At 37.4% G+C, this 16638-nt stretch overlaps 1 protein-coding gene across 2 annotated transcripts in view; it reads right to left on the bottom strand.

Moving 5' to 3' along the window:
- FYB1 (FYN binding protein 1) overlaps positions 1–16638 on the bottom strand; it is a 154748-nt gene that overhangs the window by 10170 nt on the left and 127940 nt on the right. The window contains exons 11-16 of one of the 2 annotated variants that reach the window (XM_036280079.1): positions 14303–14372; positions 13364–13501; positions 11744–11769; positions 8533–8599; positions 4743–4833; positions 3354–3516 (exon numbers count right to left, since the gene is read on the bottom strand). In XM_036280079.1, coding sequence (XP_036135972.1) covers positions 3354–3516; positions 4743–4833; positions 8533–8599; positions 11744–11769; positions 13364–13501; positions 14303–14372 — 555 coding nt within the window. The remainder of the gene's footprint in view (positions 1–3353; positions 3517–4742; positions 4834–8532; positions 8600–11743; positions 11770–13363; positions 13502–14302; positions 14373–16638) is intronic. The other variant, XM_036280080.1, reaches the window with a different exon arrangement.

Genomic DNA, 16638 nt, shown 5'->3' with positions numbered 1-16638 from the left:
CTGGGCATGTCCCCTGACTGGGAATTGAACCGGCAGCCCTTTGGTACACGGGACGATGCCCAATCAACTGAGCTACATGGGCCAGGACAAGACTTTGTGTTCTAAAGATAATGTGTGGGTAACAGTGTGGTGAGTGGATTAGTTGAGAATAAGCTAAAGTAGACATATTTAAAAGATTATTGCAATAATCTATGTGAGGGGGGGAGTTAAATACATATGACAAGGGGGGGAGTTAAATACATATGACAATCATTCCAAATTCTTTAGAGTTATGTATGGAATTGATCATAAATTTAGAGAATTAAGAAAGTCAAGGATCCAGTTCAAAGAAGGAATAAGCAGGAGGCTTAGAAACATTAGGGGAGGAAAAATTAAAGTAAAATTAATCAGATATAATAATTAAATTTTGGAATAATACTTAATTTGAGAGGCAATAGCAAATTCTCCTGATGACTCGACATGCCTTCACCTTGACTACATCAGTACTTTTTGACTCAACTTTCAACAGACAGCACTTGCATTTTTTTTTTTTACCAATGGCTTTTCTCCGGTTTCCAGAACTCTCTTTGTCAACTTGCTCAGAATCTTGAACGACTTGCTACCTTCCCAGGAGTAGGCTCCCACTGCTGATGAACAGGAGTTGTGTCAAGTGTTTCCCATGGGACGGGGTAACCGCCTCTCCAGGTCCCCTACTAGATTAAGCTTCAGTTACACAAGTGCTAACTGCCTTCCCTTCCCTGTCTACTTCTTTATAAACCTACATGTGTTTCCCAGAGTCACCTCTCAAAAGAAGAAACCAGATTAAGACAAAGTCCAACCCAAAGAAAGTCTTTAAATAAAAACAACAGGTACACACATACTACTGATGTAATTGTCTGGTTTCCATCCTGTTCAGGATGGACCCCCAAGCCACCGAAGAATTGGAAAGTGTGCTCGTATTGCACCAAGGGGAAAACGATAAAAGTTACATGGATTCCTTGAGTGTCATCTACCAGAATTTTATGTAAATGTTTTCACCTCTCATGTTTAAAAAGATGATAAATTCCAAGAGGACAGGAGCCTCTAGAATTGATCAAAATACTTAGGATTATTGATGTCCAAATAGAAAATGATAGCAGATCACAAAATAATCTCTGAAAGGCGACTGCTTTTCTCATTCTTAGGGTTTCTAGGAAGATAGGCATCTCCTCCAGATTGCTGTTTCTGGTGCTGTTGTCTGTTCCTGCTCACCTACATCTATACCTATACGTGCTTGTTGATGGGGTCACCCACATCCTTGTAACTCAGTGTGCTCCACAGACCTGAGGCATCAATTACTGCAGAGCCCGGTAAGACACAGAATGTCACACTTCACCCCAGACCTACTGAATTAGAATATGCGTGTTCAACAAGTCCCAATGGGATGTGCATATACTTTGACATCGAGGAGCATTGCTGCAAATGGCATTTATTGCTGGGGACGGGAGTCTCAGAACTGCATGGCAAGATTTTCTTCTACCATACCAGGGTCAAGGTGTGTCTGGAGCATGTGCACTGGAGACAGATGTGTGTAACAAATACTAGGACCATTCTCTGCTGTGAAATATGCGAAATAATTAGGAAAGCAGAGAAAAGGAAATATATTACTTAGGCTCATCAACCTAATCAGCCACTATTAACATTTTAGGATTAAAACATTTTTTTTCCTTTATTGATTTTGGAGAAAGGAAGTGAGAGGGAGAGAGAGAGATAGAAACATCGATAAGAGAGAACATCAATTGGCTGCCTCCTGCATGCCCCCCCTGGGGATCGGGCCCACAACCTGGGCATGTGTCCTGACTGGGAATCAAACCAGCGACCTCTTGCTGCATGGGTCGGTGCTCAACCACTGAGCCACACCGGCTAGACAAGATTTTTTATTTACATAATTTTTAGCATGCCTGTAAATCCTAGCCCACATTAAGCAGAATTCTTCTTTCTCTTCCTGTTGTGTCCTGAGAATTTCCTCACCTTGTTATTTTCATGATCATCATGTAAAATATTCAGTGTGGTATAGTCATCATTACTTATTTAACAATTAAAAAATTTTAAACATTTTTAATATTTTTGATGTCATTTTAATGCTTACAGTTTTCCTGCACTGAAGGCTATTCCTTGGGGTACATCCTCCCAAACGCTAGTCTGAAAGGGGGTTTCCTTTGTTGCCTGGAGCTCTGTTTACACGTTATCTCCAGCAAGTTTGGATCTTAATACTACACTCCCTCTGCCTTGTATCCTTTGTACCCACATCCCCTTTTCTGCTTTCAAAGCCAACCACACCTCCTCCATGATAACTTTAGACCCACTTTCCCCACCCTTGAGTCACTGTGTTTTGTTCTTAAAGCTCCAGTTCAGTTCCTGTCCCTGAGTCACCTTCCTGTCATTAAAATTCGACTCTGAGTTCCTGTGTTCTGTGCAGACGAACCTGGTGATAGGGGGCAGCCACGCTGGCTATCCGATTTTAAATATAGGACAATATCATTCTGAATTACTCTTTCCTTGACTTTAAATTACATAAGCTTCCTTTTTAGACATTTGACCAAAACATTTCCATCTGCCTGCTTTCACAGCTGATAGAGTGAAAGAGGACAAGGGCTGTCTTGTATTCACTGGGAATGGTATTTCATATTCACTGTGTCCGTGTAGGCAATGAAAACAAGTGGCTTTACAAGGTAGGAAAACTGGAAATTCTAGGTGTGACATATATAATTTCAGACCCAGGCCGGAGCTCGTGCCGCTCACTACCCTAGCATTGTGTTCTTACTTTAGTGTACACAGGAAGAAGCCAGGGAAGAGCTTTGATCACAGTGTCCATCGAACCCCCAGAGCTCACAACTCAGGAAGTCAAGGGTGGGTCCGGGCGACTGCAATGTCAGAATGCACACAAGGGTCTCCTAATGCTGGGTCTGTGGGACCTCATTTTGAGAAGCACTAATTTGCCTGGCCAGTGTGGCTCAGTGGATTGAGCATCATCCCAGGGACTGAGAGGTCCTGGTTTGATTCAGGGCACAGGCCTGGGTTGCAGGCTCGATTCCCGGTAGGGGCGTGCAGGAGGCAGCTGATCGATGTTTTGCTCTCACATTGATGTTTTTATCTCTCCCTTCCTCTCTCTCTAAAAAAAATTAAAGCATTAAAAAAAGAGAGAGAGAGAAGCACTAATTTGGCACTGCATTGTGAAATATAGCGGGTGGGAAATGAAAATAAAATACATTGATTGCAACACAGCAAGATTTCTTAATCCACAAAGCATAGAATGAAAGACTTAATACAAGCTCACTGAACCTTGTTCGGTTGTTAAATGCTGGAGGGTTATGTCTATGTAGTCAGTGACTTACATTTGCCTTCCTCATTTCTGCAGAGAACTTTTGTATCATCGGTGTTTTGTATAACTTCAAGAGATTCACCAGGCTTCACCTGTAGATCTTTGTTCCCCCACTTTTTAGAAGTTATGGATGGAACAACGTTGGTTGAATATAGGACTCTAATTTCACCATCATACTAGAAAAAAAAATACATTATTGATTAATGAGTATTATTAAAGTAATTCATTTACTGATGTATTTATTAAGAAAGTCTTTGCTAGCCCTGGCCGGTTTGGCTCAGCGGTTGGAGCGTCGGCCTGTGGTACAGAGAGACCCGGGTTCGGTTCCCGCTAAGGGCACGTACCTCGGTTGCAGTTTGTCCCCGGTCCTGGTTGGTCGTGCGGGTGGCAGCCACTCGATGTGTCCCTTCACATCGATGTTTCTCTCTCTCTCTCTCCCTCCCGCTCTATCTGAACAAAAAATGGAAAAATGTCCTCGGGTGAGGGAAAAAAAAAGAAAGTCTTTGCTAAATAAACAGTTCCTTGTTTTTAGAAGATAATGTAAGAACACTGAAGGTTTTTTTGTTTCTTTTGTGAAAAATCACATATAACCTCACCAACCTAATATAATATCTATTTTAAAATAAAAAATTAAAAAGTTTACCGTGTACATTTATTACTTCGATACACTCATGTTTCAAAATGACGACCACTGTGTTTAGTTAGCACCTCTATAACCTCACATAATTACCCTTTCTTTTCTTAGGTGAGAACATTTAAGATTTAGTCTTCTAGCAATTTTCAAGTGTATAGTACAGTATTGCTAGCTATAATCTCCATGCTGTACATCAAATTCCTAAGACTTATCCATCTTATAACCAAAAGTGTGCACCCTTTACTCTTTGACCAACATCTCCCCATTTCCCCCACCCTGCCAGCCTCTGGTAAGCCCACATTCTCCTCTATGTTTCTATGAGTTTGTTTTTTTTTAGATCCCATATTTAATTGAGATCACGTAATATTTGTCTTCCTTTGTCTGGCTTATTTCACTTAGTATAATGCCCACAAAGTCCATCCTGTTGTCACAAGTGGCAGGGTTTTCTTTTTTCATGGCTGAATAATATTCCACTGTATATATACCACATCTATTTTATCCATTTTATTTTTACCTTCTTATCAAAGCTCAAAGAACAGCTAAATTTAGATGATTATTTCACTATATATATTATGCATGTGTAAATTTGCTTAATTTGTTATAGGAATAAGTTTAAACCTAAAATAAATTTTATAGAAAATGAAGGAGTTATGATGAATAACTGTGATATTAATAATCACATTTTTAAAATATTCATTTTGGAACATATAAATCATAGGATTTTTTCATTGGCACTTGAATTTTTTATGATATTTAAATTTGACATACTTTAAATTTTTTCCTGAAGTCTTTTTCTTCTTTTTCTTGCTTTTTTAGCTTCTTAAGGTCTTTCTCTTCTGCTTTGGCCTTGGCTCCTTGACTAGGAAGGCAGAACACACATAAAATGATACTTAGTTTAAAACCACAGAACTTATGTGCATGTGCGCGTGAACCGTGGACAGGACAAAAAGCTGGGGACAGGGTGGGGGGGGAGGGAGTTCAGTGGGGGAAAGAGGAGAAACATCTGTAACAAAAATAAATTAATTAATTATAAAATAAATAAATAAATAAATAAATCTAAATCTCTTTGTTATTGCATGACCATAAAGATACTTAATCATTTGAAATAATTTCTGGCAAAATCACAAAGAAGGTATTTGTCAGAAGAGGTAGCCTTTGTCAATCTAGCCAAAAGAGATTTTAATGGCTTTTTTTCCCTAGTCATACCAGAAGTTAATACACATTGTTAATAACTGTGAAAATATAAGGAGTATAAAGAAGAAACTAAAAAATACCCCTCTTACTACCAACAGTATGTGCCTCCTTTTTCCTGGAACATGTTAAGTTTGACTATAATAAATAATAGGGGCTAAAATATATATATAATAATGTAGAATAGAAACTTTGGTCATAATATTAAATTTTTGTGATATTTTGTTTTTAATTAATTCCTTTTCTTAACTATGCAATATAGTCATTGTAATAAATGACATTCACAATGCAGAAGAGGTTCTTCAAGAGAATACAAATTATGAGTTAAAATGGAAGTGAAAGATGATCTGTTAGGTTGAACTATACAAAGTCACTGAGGAATAAACATGGTCACATATCAGCAGTTTCATATGATTCAACCTAGTCTTAAACCCCTTATATTTTTTATCTCTTCCTAGATAATTAAATAAATTGGCCAATGACATAGAAAAGACTTTAAAAAAAAGAACACTTAAAAAATGGATTTTCATAGCTTAAAAAGTTTATCTACATGTTGGTTTTTCCACATCCGTTTCAAGTGGAGCCAGGGTGGTATGTCACAGATACCAACTGTACTGAAGCCAATTGTTAAAACAGGTGAATGAGCCTGAGACAGTGATTCTCCAGCTTGGCCTCATACAAGGTCACTTGGGAAGCTTTTCGACTAGGTGGGGTCTGTGTACTAAAATATTTTATTTTATTTTTTCAAAATACGGTTTTATTGATTTTAGAGAGAGAAGAAGGGAGAGGGAGAAAGAGAGAGAAACATTGATTGGCTGCTTCCTACATGCCCCCTATTGGGGATTAAGCCCACAACCTGGGCATGTGTCCTGACCCTGAATGGAACAGGGAACCTTTTGGTACATGGCCAACACTCAACCAACTGAGCTGCACTGGGACTGTACTGACATATTTTATAAGCTCCTCTGGTGACAGTAATTTGCAGCCAAGGTTGAGAACCATTTGCTATGGTTACATATGGATGTTAGGGAAAGGCTATAAATCTCTGCAGAACAAAATTTTAAAAATCAGAATATTTGTGATTAATAAAACATTTTATTTATTTATGTATTTATTTACTTGTTTGTTTGTTTAATCCTCACTTGAGGATATTCTTTCCATTCATTTTTAGGTAGGATGGCAGGGAGGAAGGGGCAGGGCGGAGAGAGAGAGAGAGAGAGAGAGAGAGAGAGAGAGAGAGAGAGAGAGAAACATCAATGTGAGAAACACACCAATTGGTTGCCTCCCACACGATTCTGACCGGGGCTGGGGATTGAACTTGCAACCCAGATACATGCCGTTGACCAAGAATTGAACCAATGACTCTTTGGTCCAAGGGCCGATGCCCTAACCACTGAGCAAACCTGCCAGGGCAGTCACGACACATTTTAAATACTGGTACTAATTTTTATTTAGATGACCTAAGACAAAGTTTTGTTCATAACTGATTTATTTAAAATACTGGATTTTTAAATTCTTAATATTCAAATTTAGTTGATTCCCTGTGAGATGAGCCAGTACAATAATCTGCCTCCTCCCTCAGTATGTCCTGTCTTATACTCTGGGCAGTAGTGGAGTTGTAGTCCCCAGTCAGTACTCTGAAGTTATCAGAATATACATGGAAGTTAAAAATCCCCCACAAGCTATCTTTGAAAAGAATTTATTGAAATTTATTTAAAAACAGAATATGCTCTGGCTGGTGTTGCCCAATGGTTAGAGTACTGGCCCATGCACTGAAGGGTCATAGGTTTGATTCCCAGGCAAGGGCATGTACCTGGGTTGCAGGTTCGATCCCCAGCCCTGGTCTGGACGCATGCAGGAGGCAATCCTTCAATGTGTCTCTCTCACATCGCTGTTTCTCTCTCCCTCCCTTCTTCCTCCCTCTCCTCCACTCTCTCTAAAAATCAATGGAAAAAATATTCTTCGGTGAGGATTACTACAACAACAACAACAACAACAAAATAGAATATTATGTTAGAGAACACAAAATTGTTTTAAACTCTGAAAATAAGCAACCAGTAAGAAAACAGTTACATATCACATTAAATTTAATCAGCTGCTGTTTATTTTTCTTGGACAAGAGAGCCAATGCATGACTGTGGGTTCTCAAGAGCTATTTCATGGAATGTAGTGGCATTTCTACAGTGATATAAGACAGAAAAATGCATTAAAAACGGTCAGGAATAGAAGCAATTTCCCAATGGTAAGGCTGATTAAAACTAAATGTATTACTGAAGATTAGATTTTTCCATTCATGGAGAACTGAAAAAGGAGAATGTTTCTCCTTGCACTTTTCTCGTTAGTTTCGCCTATCAAACTCGATGTTTGTATATAAATGAAAGCATATTTTCCCTTGGGTTTCTTTAATCTTGGTGCTGTCTCTTGTTCAATAAAATTCGTTTAACAATCTTAACAAAAAATAAATACTTTGAGTTTATTTATGCATTTTTACCAGTATAGCTTAGAAGACATCACTTATTGCATTCCACTTATATTACTTTCATCCTTCAACTACCCAAGTCCAGGATATTTTTATTCAACTGTCTTTTTTTCTTGAAAAAGCTAGAGACATGTTTGCTTTTATACACAGTATGTATCAGATCATCTCACATATTTATTGAACCATAAAAAAGCATCCTATCATGTTATTTTCTATTTCAAAAGAGTTTTCCAAAGGTATGCCTTTGGTATGAACTGATTTTAGATTTTATTACAATTTTATCCTGAAATTAAATCGAAGCCTTAGGTGAGCCAAAGAATGTCAGTATTCACCATTGACTTAAAAAAAAAAATTTGAATGGAACCTTTGAAAATGTAATGCTTTTGTGAAAAAGAGAAATACTAGAAGTCCTTTTAAAGAACAAATCTTTTTCCCATAGAAGACACTTAAACAAGGTGTGTGAAGGCTGATATAAACCAAGTAATGTATTCAAGACAAAATGGTTTTAAGAGTAAAAATAAAGGGAGGAGATGAATCAGTGATATCAGTGTGATCAGGCTCTCAAATATGTTCCCAGTGGATGAATGAATGAATGAATGAATGAAGACATCAGTGAGTCACTGAGCAGAGGATAATTAGGGGTCAATGAGCAGGACCATGGGGAGAAGGGAGGCAAGGGGAAGAGTTGAGGGAGGAGAGAGAGACAAGAGGAAGATCAGGGTTATCAACTCACAAACCTGGCAGAAGTTAGAGCTGGGATCAGGGAGAAGACAGAGCAAACATGATTTCACACAGCAGATATACACCCTATCGGAGTTTGATTCTAGTTCCATTTCCTTGAGCAGTCTGATTTTCATGACTTCATTGTATTGAGAACATTTTAATTACCTCGTTTCTGCTGAAGGAGCAGGGTAATCAGAGGCATCAACATCATCATAGACTTCATCTCCTGCATCTAACGAAAGACAAAATATCGAAAGTTGAAAGCTGTTAGTTTAAATTTTGATCTGAGCGTTTAATGTTTCAAGGACAACAAAATAAGCTGTTCTGTTGTCTCTGTACATTTCTGCTGGAAGCTTTACCTGTTTAATAAAGCGGAGAGGTTCTCATCTCCTCGGATGCCTGTGTTAAATTTCCCTCAAAAAATCAGTGACCAAGATTGTAACTCTCATTTTCAGGAAAAAAACCCAACAACCCCAAAACAGTGACAGATTATCTGAAGATTCACAAATGTCATGAATGGCAGGATTAGTAGATTACTGACCAAAAAAAATGACATTGCTGGTCATTGGCAGTATTGAAATCAAGATTATCTTGAGATTTGGGGTGTTATAATAATATATATCATTTTATTATTTTTATTTATTTATACCCAAGGATATGTTCATTGATTTCCTTTTTTTTCTTTTTCCAGAGAGAGAGGAAGGGAGAGAGAGGAGGGAGAGAGGGAGAGAGAGAAAGAGAGAAACATTTATATGAGAGAGAAATATCAATTGGTTGCCTCCTATATGTGCCCTATTGGGGGACTGAACCCAGGGCTTATTTTATTTTTATGTCAATGTCAATGTCTGTCTGTCTGACTGTCTGACTGTCTATCTATCTATCTATCTATCTATCTATCTATCTATCTATCATCTATCTATCTATCATCATTCCCATTTACTCCTTGATCTGTTCCTCATTAGCCTTTACCTTACAGTAATATTTGGTATATTAGGTATGGCACCACCTTAAAAGGAAATAATCATTCTATTAATAAGACACTTCTGATACCAGTGGGTAATGAGAGTCAGTGTTGCTGGAAAAGTTGCTATGACCTTAACTGGCTCAATGGCTTTTCCAATTTGTAGTTGCTTTCCCTCCTCCTAGACTTCTGAATAAAGGCCCACGGTAGATGAAGCTGAACAGAGTAGAGGAAGAGGAAGAGTATTTTAAGTAATGATTATCGTAGAAAGTTTATCTGTTCTCTGGTAGTGGCGAGGATTTGATTTCCTTTAAAAATTCCCCTCTCTCTGTATATATATATAGATTCTCTCCCTGATGAGGTTAATTAATTTCAAAGGCTAAAACTAGCTTAGCTCTGTAAAGAATCCATAACAAATATGTTGGGAAAATGACATATCATTGATTTCCAGATAAGGAAAAATTACTATTCCATGTACATACACTTAGAACACATACACATAAAAAACAACACAAGAAAATTAAAAAACACCCCTGGTGGGTTTGGCTCAGCAGTTAGAGTGTCAGATCTTGGACCAAAGGGTCTTGGGTTCAATTCCAGGTCAAGGGCATGTATCTGTGTTGCAGGTTCAATCCCCAGCCCCGGTTGAGGTTGGGTGGGAGGCAGCCAGTCTCTCACATTGATGTTTCTCTCTCTCTCCCCCCCCCCTTTCCTCCCACTCTATCTAAACATCAATGAAAAAATATCCTTGAGTGAGGATTAACAAAAACAGGAGAAAAGAAAAAGAAAATTAAAAAACAAAAAATACATTTTTTACTTAATTGATCACATTTCTTATTTTTTTTAAAATAATACCTGAGGATTTTTTCCCATTTATCTTCAGATAGAGTAGGAAGGAGGGAGGAAGGGAGGGAGGGAGGGAAAGGGAGAGGGAGGGGGGGAGAGAGAGAGAGAGAGAGAGAGAGAGATCGACTGGCTGCCTTCTGCACATTCTTGACCAGGGCTGGGGGCTGAACCAAAACCAAGGTACGTGCCCTTGACCGGAACTGAACCCGAGACTCACTGGCCCATGGGCTGACGCTCTAACCGTTGAGCCAAACTGGCCAGGGCAATTAATCACATTTCTTACATGTTATGCTTACTCTCTGTGGAGCTGTTTTTTGAATATGTTTTGAAAATTGTAGATTGAGATGCAAGTTCTTCATTATTTACTGATCGGTTTGAATTAGTGCCTCACACAGTCTCAAATTTATAATGGAAAACAAATTAGGTAAAAGTCTAGAAGAATATATTATCTTTGTGTTTATTTATTCATTAGAACAAAGTTTTTGTAAGGCCCTGAATATTCTTGTGAGACAACATTTTATTTTCAAGTAAATTTAAGGTTTTTTTTTTGTTTTTTTTTAATCATCCTCACCTGAGGACACTTTTCCACACCTTGTCCAGGTAGAGTGGGATTGAGAGAGAGGAACAGAGAGAAACATCAACGTGAAAGGGACACATCGAGTGGCTGCCACCCACACAGCCAACCAGGGCTGGGGACAAACTGCAACTGAGGTACGTGCCCTTAGCGGGAACCGAACCCGGGTCTCTCCGGACCGCAGGCCGACGCTCCAACCGCTGAGCCAAACCGGCCAGGGCTCAAGTAAATTTAAGAAAAAAAATTTTTAAAGATCATTTTCAGCACAGGTTAAAAAAAAGCTGATTGAAATTGTACAAAGAAGAAACTTTTATATTTAGCAGTGGAAAATTTTCCAAACATAAATCACACATTAAAAAAAAAGATTAGCACTGGCCGGTTTGGCTCAGTGGTTAGAGCGTCGGCCTGCGGTCCGGAGAGACCCGGGTTCGGTTCCCGCTAAGGGCATGTACCTCGGTTGCAGTTTGTCCCCGGCCCTGGTTGGTTGTGCGGGTGGCAGCCACTCGATGTGTTCCTTTCACATCGATGTTTCTCTCTCTCTCTCTACCTCCCATTCTATCTGAACAAAAAGTGAAAAAATGTCCTCGGGTGAGGATAAAAAAAAAAAAAAGATTAGAAGGGCCTTGGTGGCATCTAATTTGATTTGTTTTTCAAATCTTTCTGCAGAAGTCTGATATATCAAGTTCTGATTGAATTAGGGTACAGGGGAAGTGGGAAATATTGGCGTCCATCCCGTCTGCTTGTCTCTGTCTCCACTGTGACCCTTACCACTGGAATAACTGTTTAAAAACCATCAATATTGAAATTTTCCTTTTCATGCTATTTCACTGTTGAGAAACTTGGCCACCCAAGGTGAAGTTACTTGACAAGGTTACAAAATGTATTATTTTCAGTCAGAACTTTAATACAGATATGATGATTATATCCAATGACTTATCACTACCCAATCTGCAAGAAATGAGATATAAAATACACAGTTAGTTTTTATTACTTACCCAATTGTTTAGGAGGAGAAGGGAAACTGGAAAAAAAAAAAAAAGAACACAATGATAATCAGGCCAAAACACAGAAATTAATCCCTTTACTTAAGAGAGACATGAACAAGCCTGGAGGCTTAGAAAGGCTAATGGCTCTGTTGACTCTCATTCCTTTCTCATCCTCCATTTCTCCGCTAAGTCCAGGTTCCATCCATCAATTTGGAATTTAGCAAGACTTTTTGGAACTCCAATGTTAGCCCAAAAAGTCAAGAGTCAAGACATGCAGTGGTTTATTTTTCTCGTAACCATTGGACCAATGTTTTCAGATTTATTCTATGAGATTTGGACATATTATTAGAACAAAGTTAATTAAATGGCCTCATTATTTTGGATTTATTGTCGCATAGCTGAGGCCAAAACTGTTTGACTTGTAGAAATGCAGAATTGAAATTTATAAAGGTCATAAGAATCTTCATATGACCATGTCTCCCCGATATGTACATATATATCCCCAAACAGGAGAATGGCGAATAAGAGAGGCGTAGCTATGGAAACGAACAAGGAAGAGCTTATTAATACAGGTGGTCTCAAATCAGCATTGGGTGGCATTTAGTTGCAATAGAGAAAGCCCTTTGCTTTTATTACTTTCTGAACTTTAAACACACACACACACACACACACACACACACACACACACCCTACTGGAAGAATGGTGCACAGTTTTATGAACGTGTGAGTGGTTATTAGTTCAAATGATCCAAAGTTAGAATTAGGTTTTATGTAATTTGGAGCAGAAAAAAATATCTTGGCTTTTATTTCTAAGTAAGGACTATATTTGAGTAATGTTTTATTAAAAGAAAATATGTTTACTTAAAATTTTGTGTCCTATTTATTGAGTGATATTTCAGTGATTCACAAGAGTGTTGAGTCATGTACCAGATAATATGATTAAAATCTTTCAAATTCCCATGCATGGGATTTATACTGAAAGGTTATTTTTAGATGGAAAAAGAAAATTTATGCATTAATTTTTATTTAGACAAACTGAATATATTTAGAATAACTTTAATATGGGATAAATATATAATTCAAATAGAATTAATATGTCACTACTGTGGAAGAGAGTTATAAAAACTTTACATACTTTATTTAGAGAAAAGAAGTTCCAAATAGTGCCCGTTATTTGTAGCAAATTAAATTTTACAAGAGTAATTATATTTTTAGGAGTAGTCAATATAAAATATTATATAATAAAATGTGGCATTGGAATTGTGAGCTTTTAGATGTGATGTTACAGTTTAAAAAGTCCTAGCAAGTAGAGTCTGTGAATATGAGTGTGTGAGGGTGTGTATGTGCACATGTATGTATGTATGTATGTGTGTGTATGTACATGTTTATAGGGAAAACAAAATATATCTTTGAATCATAATGGTTTTTAAATACTTTGTGCTCCTTTTATGTAAATGTATGAGTTTAAGGGTGAGATAGTAAACGAGGCTAAGATGATTAATTTAAAATAATATTAAAATTGTGTAAGCCTGTCAGAATTTGGTTATTGGTTATAAAATATTAGTAGGATTTGATTAAATTAATATTAGTGTAGTTATTGTGCACTGGATTTGATTGGTTGACTCTTACGATGAACCTTCATTACTGTCTGACTCAGAGACTTTAGGTTTCTCTCGTATACTTTTCTTTTTGTCATCTTTTCCCTTTATCATCTTCAAAATTCCCCAGGACCACGAGTTATTCTTCTCTTTGACCTGTAGCGTGGAGCTTAGGAGCATGAAGGCATTTATCAGAATGGAATAATCAGTGGAACATGAAGACATTGGTGGTGCAATGATCATTTAGGCAGTAAATTACTCATTGGAGTCAACAAGATGATGCTATTAAACTTATAGGTCATCAGCTTTGAATACTGCTGCTACTAGGTAAGGAGTAGGTAAGATGTATTATTTTCTATTTGGTGAGATTTCTCTTGGTTCTTAAAATAGTAAGCTAAGTCAGGATTAAGTTTTATATGTCTATTTAGCTTTGTTTTTTATTAAAATTGAGTAACTAATAGATCTTAAATTTTAAAATATGTCATTCTGAAAGTTTAAACAACTAAAGGTAGGGTATTCAGTACTGGTTTTGCCACAGATAAAATATGGTCTCAATTTATTTGGGCTTCCTAGAACTATAATTATTATACAAAGGACAGCCACGCAATTAATGGACTCTTCAGAGGCTGTTGTAAAAGTAAATTGTTAATTGATAAATAAATTATTGAGAAAAGTTACGGAAACAAAAACTACAACATCTGTAATTCTTTGTTCCTTTTCTTTATCACTTCTTTAACACAGTTGTCCAGATTTTTTTTAAACAATATGCCACTTCATTTGATTTGATGTGAGGTGCAGTTATACTTTTGATTTACTTGGCTGTTAATTAAACATTTAAATCATTTTTGGTAATTTAATAAGGAACACTATTTTCTGCTTTTTATTCTAACTACAAATAAAAACCAGTAAATGCAGCAAATTTTAGTAAATACAATAATTTGCAAAATGGCAATTCATTGATTATTCTTACCCATTATCAGCATCTTCCTCTTCAATCCCATCGTAAATTTCGTCGTCACCTGGGGGAGGTGGGAACATCCCTTCATTTGGAATAAGAGGGGAAAATCTGTTAATTTTGTAATTTGGTTATGTAATAAGTTTGATAACAAATCTGTCTCATTTAACTGTAGAAAGCATACCTCTTACATAGTAACTATTTAAATAAAAAATAGTTCTACTCTCCCACTCTCACAAAGATAGTAGGTAAGTTTTTCTGTTGATTATTTTATACAGAATTCTTAGAGGTGAAATGTAATAAAATATGAGAGATAATAAAAGGTACTGTGCCCTGGCTGGTGTGGCTCAGTTGGTTGAGCATTGCCCTGTGTACTGAAAGGTTGCCAGTTTGATTCCTGGTCAGGGTACATACATAGGTTGTGAGTTCGATCCCCAGTCTGGGTGTACATGAGAGGCAACTGATTGATGTTTCTCTCTCACATCAATGTTTCTTCCCCTCTCTCTCTTTCTCCCTTCCTCTCTCTAAAATCAATAAAGAACACACACACACACACACACACACACACAATTATTTTTAAAAGGTACTATGCACTGGAGATAAAAGAAGTGGGTAGAATAAATATTAGAAAAAGAAAAATTAAATAAAGAATAAAGTTAAATATTTGTTGTTGAACAAGAGAGGGGAGGAGGTAATAAGAAAATTTTAATTAATAGTGAGAAGACATTTAGAAAAACTATTGATCAAGATATAAGTGAAGAAAAGCAAAGGGAATAAAATTTGAATTTGTAAATGTTGATGGTACCTGAAACAAACCTTTCATTTCTTTTATTTCATTTTATCAATACGATATTTTATAAGTTAAACCCTTTCTTGTTTAAGTTGTTATCCTACAACCCTTAGGAATCTTGTTTTTGACAAATATTTATTTGACAAATGTTTATTGAGTACCTTCTCTGTGCAAGGATATGTACAATGAGGGAGAACATATTCACCAATGATACATAAAATCAGGGGTTAAAATCCAAAATTTATAAAGAACTTACAAAACTCAACACCAAAAAACAAACAATCCAATTTAAAAAAATGGTCAAAGGATCTGAATAGACTCTTCTCTAAAGAGGACATATAGATGATCAATAGACATATGAAAAGATGCTCGACATCACTAATCATCAGAGAAATGCAAATTAAAACCACAATGGAATATCACCTCACACCTGTCAGAAAGTCTATCATTAATTAACAAACAAGTGCTGGTGGTTGTGGAGAAAAGGGAGCCCTCGTGCACTGTTGATGAGAATGCAGACTGGTACAGCCACTGTGGAAAGCAGTATGGGGTTACCTTAAAGAATTAAAAATGGAGCCCTGGCCAGTTTTGCTCAGTGGTTAGAGCATCGGCCCGTGGACCAAAGAGTCATGAGTTTGATTCCTGTCAAGAGCACGTACCTTGGTGACAGTTCGGTCCCCCGCTCTGATCGGGGTCATGCAGGAGGCAACCAATCAACGTGTCTCTCTCACATAGATGTTTCTCTCTCTCTCTCTCTCTCTCTCTTTTTCTCCCTCTCTCTCGCCCTCCCACTCTATCCAAAAATAAATGGAAAAATATCCTCAGGTGAGAATTTAAAAAAGAGAAACTGCCTTATGACCCAGTAAGTCCACTTCTGGGAATATGTCTGAAGAAATTCAAAACTCTAATTTGAAAGAATATATGCACACCTATGTTCATTAAAGCATAATTTACAATAGCCAAGATTTTGAAGCAGCTCAAGTGTCCATCAGTAGATGAATGGATAAAAAAGCTGTGGTTGCCCGGCTGGTGTGGCTCAGTGGTTGAGCATTGACCCATGCACCAGGAGGTCACCGGTTTGATTCCCAGTCAGGGTACATGCCCGGATTGTGGGCCAGGTCCAGTGGGGGGCATGCAGGAGGTGGCCAATCAATATTCTCTCTCATCGATGTTTCTCTCTCTCTCCCTCTCCCTTCCTCTCTCTCTCTAAAAACCAATAAAGGAAAAAAGTAAAAACAAAAACAAAAACAAAAACAAAACCTGTGGTACATTTACACAATGGAATACTACTTGGCTGTATAAAAAGAAGGAAATCTTATCCTTTGTAGCAGCATGGAAGGACCTGGAGAGCATTATGCTAAGTGAAATAAGCCAGTCAGAGAAAGGCAAATACCATATGATTTCACTCATATGTGGAATCTAATGACAAAATAAACTAACAAACAAAACAGAAATAGACTCATAGATTCAGAACAGACTGACAACCCTCAGAGGGGAGGAGGTTTGTGGGGCTGGGTGAAAAAGGTGAAGGGTTTAAGCCCCCTGCCCCCCACAAAAGCCT

This window comes from Molossus molossus, unplaced genomic scaffold (assembly GCF_014108415.1).
Source record: "Molossus molossus isolate mMolMol1 unplaced genomic scaffold, mMolMol1.p scaffold_m16_p_3, whole genome shotgun sequence".
In the NCBI taxonomy this organism is placed as follows: Eukaryota; Metazoa; Chordata; class Mammalia; order Chiroptera; family Molossidae; genus Molossus; species Molossus molossus.
Note: the sequence above shows the minus strand (reverse complement) of the source record. Positions and strands in the feature narration are given on the sequence as shown.